General features: G+C 33.7%; 1 protein-coding gene across 6 annotated transcripts in view; it reads left to right on the plus strand.

The window, feature by feature from the left end:
- Positions 1-18,903, plus strand: part of VPS13B (vacuolar protein sorting 13 homolog B) — a 752,513-nt gene that overhangs the window by 64,366 nt on the left and 669,244 nt on the right. For all 6 annotated transcript variants that reach the window (XM_027594446.2, XM_027594522.2, XM_027594594.1 and 3 more), the window contains exons 6-8: positions 3,924-4,105; positions 7,530-7,704; positions 13,928-14,196. In XM_027594446.2, the coding sequence (XP_027450247.2) occupies positions 3,924-4,105; positions 7,530-7,704; positions 13,928-14,196 (626 nt within the window). The remainder of the gene's footprint in view (positions 1-3,923; positions 4,106-7,529; positions 7,705-13,927; positions 14,197-18,903) is intronic.

The following is an 18,903-nucleotide window of genomic DNA, read 5'->3' on the forward strand; positions in this document are numbered from 1 at the left end:
CTTTGGCTCAGGTCATGATCCCAGGATGCTTGGATCAAGCCCCCGCATCAGGATCACTGCTCAGCAGGGTTTCTGCTTCTCCTGCTCCTGCTCCCCCGATTGTGCTCTCTGTCAAATAAATAAGTAAAATTAAAAAAAAATATATAATGAGGAGACTATTGGGAGCACCTTTTATCTGTGACTTGCCAGGGTATGTATTTGTTAACAGTGTTGGCACTAAAGTTGGACAACCTGAGTTTGGATCCTGGCTGTCCAACTTAGTAGAGCTATATGACCTTAGGTGACTTACTTGACCAGTTCTTAGTTTCTGCATTTGTAAAATGGGGGTAAGATAGGAGCTTTCTTATAGAGTTATTTTATTAAATACATTAATGCACTGAAAGCATTTATAAAAGTGTCTTGTACATAGTGCTCAGAAAATGAGCTGTTAAAATTTTTTACATTTTCTCAAATTCGCATAACTCCATAAAGTGATATTCTTACTCATTCATTTACTTATATGTTCACTTACTCATCTTAAGTCCTGCTTAAAAGGAAAGCAAAAGGAAATTTAGTCTCAAGGTTACTTAACTTGCCTAGTTTAGGCATACAACTAGGAACTAGCAGAATTTGATACAGTCTCATTTTTGTGTGTTCTCCAAGCTTCAGTCTTCACTTTTTTTTTTTTTTAAATAGGCTCCACACCCAACATGGGGCTCGAACTCATGGCCCTGAGATTAAGAGTCAGTATGCTTTACTGACTGAGTCTGCCCGGGTGCCGCTTAGTCATTACATTTTAAAATGAAGAATAGTTTTGATCTCACAGTTTTGTTGTGAGGCATTAATCAGTGCATATGCAAAGTCCCAAGCATTGTTTCTGAGACATTGTTAATGCCTCCCTGTCATCCTCTTTGGGAAAAATATTCCATATAAAGGCCACAAGGAAATATTAAGGACAATGGAAAACAAGCAGAACTGGATAATGCAGGATTGAATGAATGTTGACATTTTATGGGAAGAAATTTCATTTATAGTTTTAATATACAAGTAATGTAAATATTACTTTGGGACATTATAGTGAATTAGAGTCTTGGGTTGGGAGTTAGGGTATCATGGTTTCAGTCTTCCTTCCACCACTAACTTAGTATAACCTTGGGTGAGTCATTTGTAAAATGTGAATTATCATTACTACCAATGTGCTAATGTATTTAAGAAAATCAAGTATCCCCATGAAAGTTCATGATGAGGGTGGTGATAAAAACAGTAAAAATGGTATCTTTCACTTGTTGAGTTCTTGTTAACTGCTGGGCCTGGTGCTGTGCTTTTTTTTACATTATCTGGTTTTAATCCTTTACCTTCTGAGATAGTTACTATTATTTTCCCTTTTATTTTTAATGCAACATTTGATACTTACAAAGATTTAGGTCACATATTTTGTTATAAAACAGTATAAGGAGCACCTCTCCTCTCAGTATCTAGAACATACACAGTAGTTTATCCCCACCAATGTGTTTTTCCCTATCTCATCCCCTTCCTCCTAGAGTTAACTGCTGTGTTAAATTTTATCATTTAATTGCTTGAAAAGACTTGTGCTATCAAGAGGAATGAAGTACTGATATATACTACAACATGGATGAACCTTGAAAACATTCTAAGTGAAAAAAGCCAGACAGAGAAGTTGTGTATTGTCGGATTCCACTTATATGAACTGCACAGAATAGACAAATCTTATAGACAGAACGTAGATTAGGGACTGTCTCAGGATTGGGGAGTAGGGAGGGCAATGAGGGGATTGAGGGATGGTAGCTCAAGGGTACAGAATTTCTTTTCTGACGTATTGAAAAAGTTTTGAAATTGATTGTGCTGATGGATGAATAATATTGTCAGTATACCAAATGCCACCCTGTTGTACCCTTTAAACTGTTAATTTTTAAAAAAGATTTTATTTATTTGAGGGGGGGGGAGTGAGGAGGGGGAGGGGCAGAGGGAGAAGCAGACTCCCCATGGGGCAGGACCCTGGGATCACCACCTGAGCCGAAGGCAGACGCTCAACCGACTGAGCTACCCAGGTGCCCCTAAGTTGCTAGGGGCAACTCAATTTTATCTCAATCAAAAAGTATCAGATGTGATTATACATAAATATTTTATCTCAATCAAAAAGTATCAGATGTGATTATACATAAATACTATATTACATATATTTTTGAGCTTTGTAAAGATAGTATGCTCTATGTTGGGAATTTGAGGCTTGAGTAAAACAGCTTCCTGTTTTCAGTCAATGTCATGCTTTTAATATTTTTCCATATTGTTGCATGTAGTTATAGATCACTTATTTTTACTTGTGAATAATATTCTGCCGTTTAAGTATGCCAGAACTTAATTGTTCTGATGATGGGCATTTGGAATGTTTCCCCATTTTTGCTATTACAAACAGTATTAGGAATCTTTGTACATACCTTTTGATGCATATGTGTAAGCATTTCTTAAGGACATAACACTTAGGAGTGGGTTTGTTAGATGGGAGGAGAGCAAATGTTCACATTTTCAAAATTATGCCAGATCATTTTCCAGAGTGCTCCAGAGTTGGATAGACATAATTATTATCCCCGTTTTACAGATTAAATTGCAGCACATTATCTAAAGTAGGTACCAGAACTAGAATTCATTTTGTAAGTTTTTAAAAGGTAGTTGTTATATTTAGTGTTTAAGAAAAATATTTTCAAAGCTTTAATAATTTCCTTTGTCAGTGAATAATAATTTTCTAGAATACCCTCAAAATATAGACCACTATTTTCTTACAGCATAATAGATAAAAACATGAACTCTCAAGTAAGGTTGCCAGAGTTTGAATGACCGGTCTGACCTTTATAAACTAACATTAAACTATTTCCTGTTACTGTGTCTCAGTTTTCACATCTTTTAAACAAAGGGATGTAAATATTAAAAGATAGCAGAGGGAAAAGACTTAGTGTATTATCTGATAGCAAACATTCAGTAAATTATTATCAAAGAGAGGGAAGGAAGTATCTAGAGGGTTTCTTTCATTTCTAGTTCTGTTATTACATACATGTATACAAGGAAATATATCAGTAAACCATTTATTTATATACTGTGTAAATTGTAGTAGATTTGGGCCTAAGAGTTACCTAGGAATTGCTTATTAGTTAGGAATAAAACTTCTCATTTGCTAGAGGTTTCATTTTCTAGTTTGATACTTTATCAGCAGTTGTTTCATTTTTATTTCCTTGAAAACAAACTATACTCTTATTGGTAACGTGGTAATTTCTTTATCAATTGCTTAGAGCAGTGATGCCCACTAGAATTTTCTGTGATGATGAAAATGTTTTATATTTTTACAGTCTGATACTGTAGCTACTAGCCACATGTGGCTATTGAGGACTTGAAATGTCGCTAATGTAACCAAGGAACTGAAATTTAATTTTTATATAATTTTAACTTATATATACATTTAAATAGTCACATATCGCTGGTGGCTACCATACTGGAGAGTACAAGTTTAGAGAAGCTGTGAATTTTTTTTGTTTAAGATATTAAATGAATGACTACTGCTCAGAATGTTATTTTTAATGTGGTTTCTCAAGAATTATATTTAAATTATTTGGTATCTCATTGCAGATAGCAAAATGTAGCAAAACTTTTGATAAATTTCGTAAATGTCGTAGTTCGATACCAAGCAAATTAGGGACAAGCTATTTCATTTCTTTGTCCTTTATTTGATTCTTCTTACTTGCAGTGGGATTTTTGTGCCTCTTTCATAAGGTTGTTGGAGGGTTTAAATAATAAATGAGAAATTCTTTGCATGGATTCTGGTATCATGTATTAAATGCTCTCTTAATCTTACTATTTGTACTAATAAAAAATGGTTGCCTTTTTTCTCTAACTTTCCTTTTTACTTAAAATGGTTTTTCTTTTTTTTTTTTTAGCAACTGATCTGGTGCTGAGAAAGGTTATCAATTTTTCTGACTGTACAGTTTGTCTTGATAAACGAAATGCTAGTGGTAAAATAGAATTTTACCAGGATCCTTTATTGTATAAATGTTCCTTCAGAACTCGTCTGCATTTCACATATGATAACCTAAATTCCAAGATGCCATCTGTTATTAAAGTAGGTGTTTCTTTTTCTAGTAGTTGAGTTGCATGTCTCCATTTTGTTTATTGGTTCTTGCAGGTGCTACTAAAGAAGAAATTAACCTCATAAAAATATATACCATTAGTTTTTGTAAGTTTTATTTTTATTTATAATTTTAGGTTTTATTGTTTATTATATTTTAAATCTTTCTGCATTGTGTGTTGTACTAGAGAGATTTTGGGGACTTTTTTTTCTCCCTGTGACTGTAGTTTCCTTTATAGTTTGTCCAGCTGTTTATTCATGTTTTTTTCTTTTAAATGGATAGAGGGAATCCTATAAAAAGTGTAATTATACCCATAGTGGACTGAATATCAATGTATATTTCAATCCTTATAATTTGTTTAACTTGATCTGATAACTGTAGTTATTGTCCCTCTTTCTTGGATAACTTTATAAGGCTTAATATGCTGACCTAATATCTTTGTTTATTGGTTCAGGAAATTTTAGCCTTTGATCTATGGATTCAGAATGTAATTAAAATCTTAGCGTGTAGGAATTTTTTAGGTAATGTGAAAGCTTTTACTCCCAAGATAGTGGAACATATTTTCAACGTGTATAGTTAGTCTCTTAATGTAAATCTTGTGTTCTTTCCTGTATAACAGTTTTCTAAATCTCTATTCATATATTAGTTTTTGAAAAAGAATTCACACAGTAGCTTGTGATCTTGTTAATAACTAAGTTTTAATGTGGAATGAGTATTTATTGTTGAGTATCATGCCTTTGAATACTAAAGTGCTATAATGGATAAGCTGCCCCTGAGTCTGAACACGGGTATTGACTACTGTGCCGGGTTGTACATGGATATATAACTTATTTTTTAATACTGTCTTTTTAAAAAGCATGTAACACTTTCTCTTTTATGTAGCTTCACTGTATATTTATTCATGAAATCCACCTGTTTTTCTTTGGTGGTACTTCAGTCATCAGGGTTCTAGTTTTCTTCCCACTGTATACAATGCAGATCAATTTACTGAAATTCCGTTACTCTTTCCTTCTATTTTTGAATTAGCTTCTTTGTCAAAGATAAGCATAGAAAAATATTAACTCAGTGGTACTGATGCCTCTGTCTCAGGATAATGGGCTTACTTTCCTTCTTTCACCTTGAACTTCCTAGACACATTGGGGAACATTAACGGTAAATTCAAGATACATTTTGACAGCAAGTAATGGATGCGTGTATGCCTTACAGTATAAAATAAACTTATTGATCATTAGTACAAATGTAATTATACATTCTAGAATGTGGCTAAATTAGAGGAAAGTAAAAATAAATGAATTTGAGGGAAACTTAGTGTTAGCATATAAATTTGTATTCTCAAAATTGATTAGCCATGTTACATCATCCTAAAAAGCATCTTAATATTAAGTAAGTTTGTTGACATGGGGTTTTTGACCCTGGTAATCACCAAGTATGAGGTACCATTATGTTCAACTGAAATAAAATTGAATTTTTTTATTAATACCATTGTGGTGTAAGATTTGCTATTTTGAGTTAGACCTATCATTCTTCTAACTCCTAGTCCTAGGAAGTATATATTAAAAGTACATGGTTAACCTCATTGATCGCCTCAAAGAGAGGGGATTTCCCAGAATATTCCAGATACTGTAATTATTCATTTAAGTCTCTCCCATATATTTAAGTGGTTTTTGAATTTATCTGTATTTTGGGTTGGCTTTTTATAATTTTCTATCTGTTGGAACGAATATGTCCTAGGGTTTGTGTCATCTGAGTTATAGACTATATGGGTACATAAGTAACATTTCCCCTATTTTTGAAAATTTACTTTTTAAAAACGTTTTTTAGAGCTATGAAAGTCTGACCTAAATCTTTGACCACTTTTCTGATTAATTCCTTTGGAAAGATTTTGGTAAATATCTTAATAATGGGCTTAAATTTTTTTAAGGCCTGTGTTCTTTATTGCAAAATTGTTTCCAGAAAAATTTAACCAGTGTATATGTTCATGAGCATTAAGGAGGGTTCCTATCCTTACATATGATCATGTTAAAAAAAATTGGCAACTTGTTAAAATATATTTTAATTAACATTTGTTAGTGAAGTTAGAGTTTTAAAAATATGTTCACTGGCCATTTGTTCTTTGAAAAATCCATTGAGGTTCTTTGTCCATTTTTCTATTAGGGATTAATCTTACTGATTTTAAAGATACTTTGATCTATCTACCATATATAAAATATATAAAGTATATATTTTAAATGTATATGTTTATATTAGATGTACATATAATATATGTATATAAAAGGTTTATTCTTTGTCTGTTACTGGTTCAGCTAAGATGGCCTTTTACTGGTGCTATTGGTGCCATACAATATTTTAAAAGGATGTGGTAGAGAAATACCAAATTAAGAAGAGCTTGGCAGGCCTGCACTGCGCACTCTCCACTCCTCCTACCAACCTTTTTATACCTTTTCTTGGTCTGTTCAGTGTATGATTTTTAAGTCAGTTTTAAGAAACCTGTATTCATAATTAAATACAGCCTTTTGCAACTTTCTTCCTCTTCAAATTTTAGGGCCCAGCCCTAAAAATACGATGACTACTATTACTTTTTCATGTTTCATAAACCCTCAAATACCTTCCAAAAGACTTGGAAGTCAAAATAAACCTTCCAAGAGACTTGACTTTATGGCTTTATTGGTTTTATTCCATGTTTATATAACAGCAGGGAACATTACACTGAGACTATGTTTATATTCCATTAATGTCTTTCTATAAGGATAACTTTGACTGCTGTATATCCTATTTGTTAGTAATCTTGTTTCTTTCTTATACCTGCTTCATTTTATAAATTTTATGTCCTATTTAAATCTCTTAAAACTTGTTTGGAAAACTTTTCTGAACATGTATGTCACTTGGTTTTCCATATTTGACAAAGTTTTATTATGTTCATACTTCCGTAGTTGTAATGTTACTAATTTTCTCACTTAGGCTTTTAGAATGTGTATGTATTCTTTTTGGTTAATAAAGCTGGAAAGGGTGATTGCGGTTTTACTAAAATGACATTATGAAACTTTTATTCTTGGTGTGACAGAAATCTCTGATTGTGGGGGGAGTGCTATCAAATTCTTCATACAATGGAGTTGATATTTTGGTTCCATGACTTTATTTCTAGAAAAGTCTAGTGTGACTGTATCTTCTCATCATCATTTCTATTTGTACTTATGTAATTTGGCTTAGTACAGTTTCTATCTAAAGTTGATTGGTCATTATAGCAAATTTAATTCCTAAGATATTAAATTATTTTGGCTTACGTATTGGAAATGTTTGGAACATTACTTTTCTCTTATGGTATTCTCTATTTTAGGACTTTTAACATTTATCTATTTATGTTAAAAGGTATTTCCTTTGAACATGCTTTTGTTGATGTGTTTATTTTTTCAAATACAGATTCATACTTTAGTAGAGAGTTTGAAACTTTCTATCACAGATCAACAACTGCCTATGTTTATCCGTATAATGCAACTTGGGATTGCTCTTTACTATGGGGAAATAGGCAATTTTAAAGATGGAGAAATGGAAGATCCTACCTGTCACAATAAAGATATGTTAGGAAACATTACAGGTAAATATAACAAAAACTTTATTTTTTGAGCTATTGTTTGTATAGTGTTTTCACCACTGTGAAACTTTAAAAAATAAAACATTAGATTGAATTTTGCAGTGTTCTAACATGATGGGATGATTTTATTTTGGTGTTTTGACACTACTTGATTTTTTTTTTCCTTACATGCTGAATATTATGGTGATTTTTTCTTTTTACATTCTAAAAATAACTTTAATATTTCTAATAGGTATAAATGTTGAGAATGTACATTATATAAAAGTTAAGGTAATGCACCGTCAAAATTTCCTAATTGTGGTATTGGTAATTTTTTACGAAGGCTTACTAAGAGTTACAATGGAGTTAGATTTACTTAATTATTATATGTAATTATGTTTAACAACTATAGTTACACTTAATTAACTATGTGCTTCATTGGAGGATACCTACTTAATTAGAGCATTATTAATGGGGTATGTATTTCATTGAAGGATGCTAGTGGGTTAACCTCAGTTATTCAGTTCATTATACTTTTACTAAAGTCTACTGAATGTACTGAACATTGGTAATGTAGGGAAACAGAGATAAAAAGATGTGTTCTCTTCCCTTAAAACCACAGTGAGACATCATTTCAAGGCCACTGGCATGACTATAATCAAAAGACACATAATGACAAGTGTTGGCAAGGTTGTAGAGAATTGTAACCTTTATGTTGATTGTGGGAATGTAAAATGGTATGGCTCTTTTGTAAAACAATCTAGTTCCTTAAAAATTTGAACATGGAATCACCATATGACCCAGCAATTCCACTCCTAGGTATATATGCAAAAGAATTGATAACATATGTCCATAAAAACTCACATGTGAATATTAAATGGCAGCATTGTTCATTAGAACCAAAAAATGAACCCAAATGTTAATCACCTGATGAATGGATAAACGATTGTGATGTATCCATACTCTAGTATTATTCAGTCATACAAAAGAATGAAAAACTGATACATGCTACAACATGATGAACTTTGAAAATATGTTAAGTGAAAGCAGCCAGTCAGAAAGGAACACCTTGTATGATTCTGTTTCTATGACACGTCCCTAATAGCCAATTCAATAGAAGTAGAAAGTAGATTAGTAACAAGGGCCTGGAGGGGAGAAGGAAATGGGGATTGACTGCTAATGGGTAGAGGTGTTCTTTTTAAGAGTGATGAAAATGTTCCAAAATTGGATAGTGATGATGGTTGCACAACTTTGTGATTACACTAAAAACACTGAATTGTACACTTCTAAAGGTGAAATTTTATATTTATAGCTTATGAAAAACTTATCACCTTAAAACCTTAGGGAATAACATAAGTATATGTACATATAAAATATACCTTTATTTCACACTGGACAGTGAATTCCTCTTAGACAATGAACTCCTGAAACAGGAATAATATCTAACATCTAGAACAAAACCTAGCACCAGAAGGTGCTCACTTTTTTCCCAACATGCTATTATGACAAATTTCAAATATATAGAAAAGTAGAAAGCTTAGATTGTATAATGTTTTGTTAAATTTGCTTTATCATATAGCTGTTCATCTAACTTCTCTCTTCCTCAGTTCAACCAGTCCTTCTGATAGCTTTCAGAGAGGGTTAGACATCAGTACATTTCACCCCTAGACTTCAGCAGCATATTGTTAACTAGAGTTTATATTTAGTAATGGTTCCTTTTATTTTTTTGAGGGTGTAATTTACAAAGTGAAATGCATAAATCTTAAGTATACTACTCAAGTTTTGAGAAATGCGTATACCTGTGTGATGTACAACACCCATCAAGATACAGATTTATCAGTATCTCCAAAAACTTCCCTTTTGCCCCTTTCTAATCATTCCCACATCCCCCGCTCCCACTCAGGAAAACACTATTCTGAATTTAAAAAGTTCTGTTGATTTTAGAATTTCATATAAATCAAATCATATAGTATGAACTCTTATGAAAGGATTCTTTCATTAAACATAATATTCTTTTTTACTTAAAACTATTTTTTTGAGCAGTTTTAGGTTCACAGCAAAATTGAATAGTAGGTACAGAGATTTCCCATATACTCCCTGCCCTAACACATGTACTACAATTGTTGCAACTACATTGATACATCATTGTATCAGTAGTTTACGTTATGGTTCATTCTTGGTATTTGACATTCAGTGGGTTTCGGCAAATGTGTAATGACGTATGTCTATCATTGTGGTTTCATACAGAGTATTTTCACTGCCCTGAAGGTATAATATTTTGGGGATTCATCTGTGTTGTTGCATATATAAGTAGTTCTTTCCTTTTTATTTCTAGGTACATTGTATGAATATACCATAGTTTATTTTAGCCATTTTCCTGTTGATGGATATTTGTGTTGTTTCCAGTTTGGGCTATTATATATAAAGCTGTCCTGGACATTCTTCTACAAGTCTCTTGTAGACCTGTGCTGTACTTCCTCTTGGGTAGAATTGTGGAATTGTATGTTGAGGTTGTGCCAGGTGTGCTGTTTTACATCCCCCACAACATTGTAGGAGAGTTCCAGTTGTTCCACATCTTTGACAGCATTTGGTGTTATCTGTCTTTTTTTTTACTTTTTGCCATTCTGATGGATGTGTTGTGGTATCTCATTGTGGTTTTAGTTTGCATTTCATTGATGAGCGGTTATTTTGAAGCTTTTCATGTGGTTATTGACCATTAATATATTTATCTTTGTGAAGAGTATGTTAAATATTGGCCTATTTTTAAACCTTTGTTGGGTTTCATTACTGGTTCATAATTTTTTAATATATTCTGAATTCAAGTCATTTGTCAAACATGTTTTGGGAATATTTTTTGCCGGCTTGTGACTTGACTAATTCATTTTTTAATAGGTGTCTCGAGCAGAGTTTTTAAATTTTGGTTAAATGTAGATTTCAAATTTTTCCTGTATAACTGTTTTGTTCTGTCCTAAGAAGTGACAGGTTTTTCTTCTGTGTTAAAAAAGGGAGAAAGCAACTCTTTTTGCTTGCAGAGTAGTCAGAATTAGTTTTCTCATCTGTCTAAAGCCAGGGATCCTTTTAGTGTGGGTGCTGTGGATTCCTTTGACACTCTGGTCAAGCCTGTGAATCTCTTCTCAGAAGGTTTTAAGCATCTTGATTATGATATGCCATGGTATCCTTTCTTTATGTTACTTGTATTTGGAATACGTTAAGGTTTTTAGGTCTGTGGGTTTATAGTTTTCATATATATTTAGAAAATTCGTGGGCATTATTTCTTGAACTGTTTTTCAGTTCTCTCTCCTTTGGAGACTAATTACATGTATATTAGGCTTCTTGAAGTTCAGCAGAGCTCTCTAATGCTCTTGTTCATTTTTGTTCTTTTCCTTTTCCTTTTGTTTGATTGTTGAGAGTTTCTGTTTCTGTTCTTGCTCACAAATCTTCTGTATCTAATCTAATAATCACAGCTAGTTTATATTTCATCTCAGATACTATATTTTTCATCTCTAGAAGTTGTTTGGATTGTTAAAAAAGATACCTTATTTCTCCTTGTTTATACTTTCTTAAATACCTCATTTATATAGACATTTTTCTTTTAATTTTCTTAAAAATTAAAATAATTTTTGGAACTCCTGGGTGGCTCAGTTGTTAAGTGTCTGCCTTCAGCTCAGGTCATGGTCCCAGGGTCCTGGGGCTGAGCCCCACATCGGGCTCCCTGCTCAGCAGTGAGCCTGCTTCTCCCTCTCCCACTCCCCCTGCTTGTGTTCCCTCTCTCGCTGTCTCTCTCTCTCTGTAAAAAAAAAATAATAAAAATAATAAATAAATAAAATAATTTTAAATTTGATACCAGACGTGAATTTTATCTTGTTGGGTGCTGGATATATTTGTATACGGCAAAAAGTTAAGTTACTTGGAAATAATTTAATTCAGTTGTCTTGCTTTACTTGTTTTTTAGTTGGGATTAGAGCTGCCATTAGCTTAAGGCCAATTTTGTCTCACTACTGACAGTTAGTCTTTTGAATACTTTCTTGATGCCTGATGAATTAAAGGTTTTTTTCTTTCTTTCTGCTGAGATCACAAACTAGTCCCAATTTTGTGTAAGTCTTGGGGTTGGTTTTCTTCCCCCCCCCCCCCCCGGTGGTTCTTTTAGTAGCCTCAATAGTTTCCTTGTATAAAATTGAGTAATAATTAGCTGAGGCCTGGAGTGGGACCCTCTGCAGATATGAGGAGCTCTCTCTGAACAGGTCTTTCTTGTTCAGAGATGAGTGAACACACATTTTGATATTTTGAGATAGCTTCACAAGTGATGTTTGATCTGATTTTTGTAGGTTTTACAGTTGATGGTGATGTAACTGTTATTTGTTACTTACATTTATAATTAAACTATGCAACTGCAGTTTGTTACCTACATTCATAATTAAAAGTGCTACATTTTAAATAATATATATTTTTCCATTGAAATTCATTAAGTTCCTGACTTCTATCAAAGGGCTCCAGATTAAGATGCACTCTTCTGAAGGAAAAGAATATTTTAGGAAATTCTAGCCAGAGATTAGGGAGATGCTTTTCTCTTTTCAAGGCTCTAATTCATTCTTTCTGCAAGGCAGTGAGCAAAGATTTGAAACTTCAGAAGCATCTTTCATCAAAATCCCTCCTAATTTTTAATTAATAATAAGTATAAATTACAGTGGCCAGTTTTTCGTGATGTTTCTTTTGTTCCACAAGATCAAGCAGTAGATACTTCTTCTGTTTTAATGGTTTAGACAACTGAGGTCAAGACTCCAGCCCTGTGGACTCAACCTGGTCACTGCTTCCTGGGTAGAGGTGGTCTGCCTTGTTTTATAGCTGAGATGATCATTGATGATGTCCAATTTGAGGTCTTACCTCAGTTGATAACAGGCTTTACTTATTCCCCTATAGAAACTGATAAAATGTTTATGGTTAAACCGCAAGATATAAGGATTATACAAAATACTTTTTGGATTTGTAATTTTTATAATTTATTTTGAAGTAAAATGGCTAAAGTTTCTTAGTACTGTATGTTAGGTTCTTTAGTTACTACTTACCGTGTCTTTTCCTTCCCAGATGAACTAAGGTAAGTGGCCATGTTTCATGAACTATACATACAAGATATTCCAAGAGTCTCTTGTCATAAGGATTTAAAAAGTTATGAAGTTTTTCTAGCCAGAAATCCGGCTCTCAATGAAGATGATATTTAATGAAGTATATGTGTCAATAGATTTATCACTGAAGAGTAAGTATGCTTGAATCTGCTGGAGACTGCTTGTACCACAAATTTTCTAAAAAGTAATGTTTTTTCTAAAGTCCATGATAGGCTTTTTTTGTTTGTATTGTTAGGATAATGTTAATGGACTTTGATGCAGTTTGTCTTTACGAAGGTAGAATGAGTTGGAGTGGTTGGACTCTAAATCCTTTGCCAATTTCTAACCAAGTGAAAGTAATTTGATATAATTTTTTCATATGTAGAATAGGAAAGTTACTAATTTATGTTCCTACTAATAAGAATCACCAAGACTATTTTTTTTAGCTTCATATAAGAATAATTCTATAATATTTACTTTCACCTTTAGGGATAGTTCTTTTTGGGGGTGGTGTATTTTGCCTGGGAGTGCCTGACATTTTCTTTATTGGGTGCATCAGGAATTAAAGAATTTTTCTTGGATATTTCTGACACTGTGTTTCTGAGAAAAGTCAGTTTTTCAGCACTTATCCTTATTTTGGGGAGGAAGTTTTTAATTAGTGGAATGCTAAAGAATGAATTTATTCTTTGTATTTAGCAAATACATTTAGAATTATGTTATAAACTACGCCCTATATTGTGGACTGTGAAAGGGGATTAGCATAGTACAACATATAGAAACTTGAAAGTAGTGGGGTACCTGGGTGGCTCAGTTGGTTAAGCGTCTGCCTTTGCCGCATCGCATCAGGCTCCCTGCTCAGCGAGGAGCCTGCTTCTTCCTCTCCTGCTGCTGCTCCCTCTGCCTGTGTTCTCTTGCCTATGTGCTCTTTCTCTCTGTCAAGTAAATTAAAAAAATCTTTAAAAAACAAAACAAAACACCTTGAAAGTAATGATATATTATGGATTTCAAATAATAACCATTGTATAACTTGTTTATAATTATATGTGGAAAGAAGGATGTGGGAGAAATATTTTTATAGAATTTACATTCCTAATTTTCCTTTTAGTTAAATCCTATTGATTTATTGTAAAATGACTTTATTTTGATAGGTGCCGATGATGAAACAAGAATAGATATGCAGTATCCTGCTCAGTACAAAGGCCAGGAGCTGTATTCACAGCAAGAGGATGAACAGCCACAGGGATGGGTATCGTGGGCCTGGTCATTTGTGCCTGCAATTGTGAGTTATGATGATGGTGAGGAAGACTTCCTTGGGAATGATCCTACATCAACTACACATCAGCAGAAAGCACAGATTTTGAGGGATCCTATTGTGTCTATAGGATTTTATTGTACAAAGGCAACTGTGACTTTCAAAGTAGGTTTCCTCTTTCTTGCTGTTCATATTTTTTGCAACTTTAATGGATAAATTTTGATTTCTCCAAAGGATCTAGTTTAAAGTTTGTTTTACACTTACATGTAAGATAGACTAGCAATCTGTACTTCATAAAATTATGTTCCCTCGCCTGACTCTGAATTTTGATCTTTTTCTATCTTCTTCAAGCCTTTTCTACTTTATTATTATTATTTTTATCAATTTCATGGAAAGTTTCTTTTCCCACTGAATCTTTAAATTGGCAAACAAAGATGCCTTTATATTTCCATTTAAGAAGAATTGCAGTAAAACCTCTCCCATGAGTTCAGGGAAGTATCTTCAGTTACTGTTTGATTTCTGGCTCTCCTTCATTACAAAATTTCTTTAGAGGGCTGTTTACATAAAATTTCACTCTTTCCTCACCCTTTTACTCTTTGAGATAGTCCTATTTCTTTTCTAGGTCCTCATTTAACTCAGTTTTTCAGCAGTGTTTCACATACTTTGACTACGTTCTCCATTAACAAATACATGTAAAGTATATAGTCAAAAGAGACCATATAATAGATATTTTCCAGTTAAAGAATAGTAAAGTGAGCACTGTAATTTTTTTATATTGTTTTTAATTCCATTAATATACAGTGATATTAGTTTCAGGTATACAGTATAGTGATTCAGCCCTTTCAATACATCACTCAATGCTCATCACAAGTGCCCTCCTTAATCCCCATCACCTATTTCACCCATCTCTGCACTCACCTCCCCTCTGGGAACCATTGGTTTGTTCTCCATAGTTAAACAAACATAGTTAAGTTTGTTCTCCGCTCTTTCTTGGTTTGTCTCTTTTCTCCCCCTTTTGTTTGCTTGTTTACTCATAAGTGGCTTAAAATCCACATGAGTGAAATCTCTGGCTTATTTCGCTTAGCATTATACCCTCTAGTTCTGTTCATGTCATTGCAAATGCACGATTTCATACTTTTTAATGGCTGAATACTCCATTGCACGCGCGCGTGCGCGCGCGCACACACACACACACACACACACACACACACACACACACACACACACACACACGACCCACGTCGTCTTTATTCATCAGTTGATGGGCACTTGATCTGCTTCCATAATTTGACTATTGTTAAATAATGCTGCAGCAAGCATAGAAGTGCATGTATCCCTTTGAATTAGGAATACCCTTTTATTTTAAGAAATATAAAATTATTAGTACTTCAGCACCCCGTGTATGTTCTTGGATCATATGTTGTCTTATTTGCCCCTCAGTTATAGCCCAAACTTAATTTTGAGTATTTGTTTCTTGGCTTTTTAAAATAGTATCACACATGTAATATCCTTGAACAATATCTAATTCATTCAATAAATACATACTAATGCCTTCTATATGCCAGGCTCTGCTTTGTCTTTAAGGATACCCAGTGAACAGATGAGATAAATATCCCTGCCTCTTAAAATATAAATTGTCGTTATACGCATTTATGCAAGGGTTCTGTAGTATATTTAGTATTTTCATTTATGAAAGGGTTCTGTAGAAAAAATAGAGAGGGAAGAGGAATAGTGAATGTGTCCATTAGATAGGAAGGGATTATGCAATTTGCAATTGGGTGATCAGGGAAGGCCTTAATGGGAAGGGGATCTTTAAGCAAAGACTCATGAAGGAAAAAGCTTTGTAGATATATAGGAATGAACATTCTAAGAATAGCAAAAGGGAAGACTCCAGAAGTTCAAGGAATAGTAAGGTAGCCAGTGGTGCCAGAGCAGAGTGGGCTAACATGGAAGTAGTATAAAATCAGAGAGATGATGGGGTTGGGGAGAGACGCGTAAATTGTAAAACTGTGTAGGTCATTTTAGGTTAGGGTCTTTGTCATTAATACTGAGTGAGATAGGAAGCTTTTGGACAATTTTTAGCATAGTAGTTACAAGACGATTTATGTTTTAAACTGCATCACTCTGGTTGCCGTGTTGGAATAGATTATAGGGAGCAAAAGCAGAAATAAAATCAGACAGAGATGATAGGAATTTGCAAGCAGAAGATAATGATTGCTGGACTAGGGTGAAATGAAAGCAAGGGGACGTGGTGAAATGTAACTGGATTTTGGATGTGTTTTGAAGGTCAAAAGGACAGAACTTCCTGGGAGGTTTTACTGTGAGACATACATGAAGAGTATCCAAGGATGGTTCCTGAGCAACTAGAATAATTGAGTTTGGATTTTTTGACATGAGGACAGCGAGAGGATAAGGTTTGAGATAAAATCAGGAGTTTGGTTTTGGACAAGTTTAAGATGCACACTGTATATTCAAGTACAGCTGTCAGGTTGGATTAATGAATCTAGAGTTCAGATTAGAAGTTTGGTCTGGGTATGTAAGTTTGAGAGTCAGGGTCTTATTAGGCCTGGAATCAGTGTGTGTGTGTGTGTGTGTGTGTGTGTGTGTGTGTGTGTGTGTGTATGTGTATGTATACGGTATACACACACACACACACACACACATACATACATGTATAAAGGAGAGGTTCTAGGGCCAAGCTCTGGGCCACTGTGATATTAATTATTTGGAAAGAAAAGGCAGAAATAGCATGGGAAACTGAAAATAACTTAGGCAGAAAACCAAGAGTGTCTGTCTGGAAGCTGAGTGCTGTAAATGTTTTAAAGTTGAAAAAGTAGGTCATTTGTGAGATTGGATTATTGGATTTGGCATTGTGGGAATTGTTGGTGATCTTGACTAGAGCAGTGATTTGACAGTGGTGGGATCTTAGTTGTAGTTGGTTAAAAGCAAATGTGAACACTTGTGGGAATTTAAAATGGTGCAGTCACTGTGGAAAACAGTTTGGTGGTTCCTTGAAATGTTAAACTTAGAATCATATGACCCAGCAATTCCACTTGTAGGTGCATACTCAAAAGAATTAAGCTGTGCTCAAATAGATGTACACAAATGTTCATAAGAGCACGTTTACAAAGGCCAAAAAAGTTGAAACAACCTGGGGCGCCTGGCTGGCTCAGTTGATAGAGCATGCAACTCTTGACTCTTGAGCTCCATGTTGGGTGTAGAGATTACTTAAACAAACAAAAACCCTAAAAAAAAAAAAAAAAAGTTAAAACAACTCAAATGTCCATCAGTGGATGAAAGAATAATTTTCAGAAAATTGTGGATAGTCTTTTTTGGTAGTACACCAAACTCAGTAGTAATTTTTAAGAAGGCTACTTGTATCTCCAACTCTTGGAAATTGCCAGTATATATTCAACAGATAAATCCTCTTTCCTTCTGCCTATCTCCTCATCTGCTTGCCACCTTCCAAAATTTTGGGATCCTCTTTTAGATTTTATTTCTTTAATTTTATTTGTCTTTGTTGGATTATTATGGAGGCATTTTTCTGAAGGAGATAAACTCGTGGGTCCAACCTGTGAAGTAGTATTCCAGGTATTATTCCAGGTAACTTGTTAGGTACTGGAAATGTAGCATAGGGGAAAAAAATCAGGTTTTTGCTCTCATGGTGTTTTTAATTTGGCTTGGATTGTTTACTTAAAATAAACTTTTTAAGTTAGTGGTAAAGGTATACAATTTATAACTACAGATAGATTAAAAATACTTCAAATAAATAGTCTTCAAAGACTTTTCTAATTAAAACCATTAAGTATTTTCTAATATGACAAACCCTGAAAGATGTAGAAAATGAATTTTAGCAAAAGATGAGCTTGACTGACTTAAAAGATTTTTTGGTAATGAAGTTTGGGGCAAAAATGATAAAAATACATTAGCTGTGCTATTTTACATTTCTGAATTCTTCTATGGAACAATTTATTTTTTATTATAAATTTCATAATTGAAATTCACCGATCTAGCTTTGATGAAAATATGTATCAGCCTGTAAAATTAAAAATAATAAAGTCTTTAAAATAGATAATAGAAAAACTGGGGTGTCTGGGTGGCAAGGTCAGTTGAGCATCTGACTCTTGATTTTGGTTCAGGTCATGATCTCAGGGTCCTGGAATGGAGCCCTGTGTTGGGCTCCATGCTCAGCATGGAGTCTGCTTGAGATTTTCTCTCCCTCTGCCCCTCCCACTTGTGCTGTCTCTCTCTCTCTCTCTCTCTCTCTCTCTCTCAAATAAAATGTTTTTTAAAATTTTTTAATTTTTAAATTTTTTTAAAGATTTTATTTATTTATTTGACAGGGACACAGCGAGAGAAAGAACATAAGCAGGGGGAGTGGGATGAGGGGAAGCAGGCTTCCCGCGGAGTGGGGAGCCTGATGCGGGGCTCGATCCCAGAACCCTGAGACTAACGCAGACGCCTAACGACTGAGCCACCCAGGCGCCCCTCAAATAAATAAAATCTTAAAAAAAATAAAATATAGAATAAAAATACCAACCATTGCTAACTATTATTACATATATTGTCAATTTTATTTTTTAAATTAAAGTTTTTTTTCATGATATATCTCTGCATTTAATAGAGGTTTTTGGCAATAATTTTAATTGCATTAATTGTAAGTATAAATATTCAAGCTTAAGTTCTAAAAAATAAAAACATATCTTAGTAATGGCAGCATGAATTAACATTTTGTTTGAGAACTTAAATTATACTTAAAACTTGGTGTAATTTTTTTTTTTTTTTTGAGTGTAGTTGACACACAATGTTATATTAGTTTCAGCTGTACAACATAGTGATTCCACATCTCTATACCTATGGTATGCTTGCCAC

The sequence above is a fragment of the Zalophus californianus genome, chromosome 4, assembly GCF_009762305.2.
Source record: "Zalophus californianus isolate mZalCal1 chromosome 4, mZalCal1.pri.v2, whole genome shotgun sequence".
In the NCBI taxonomy this organism is placed as follows: domain Eukaryota; kingdom Metazoa; phylum Chordata; class Mammalia; order Carnivora; family Otariidae; genus Zalophus; species Zalophus californianus.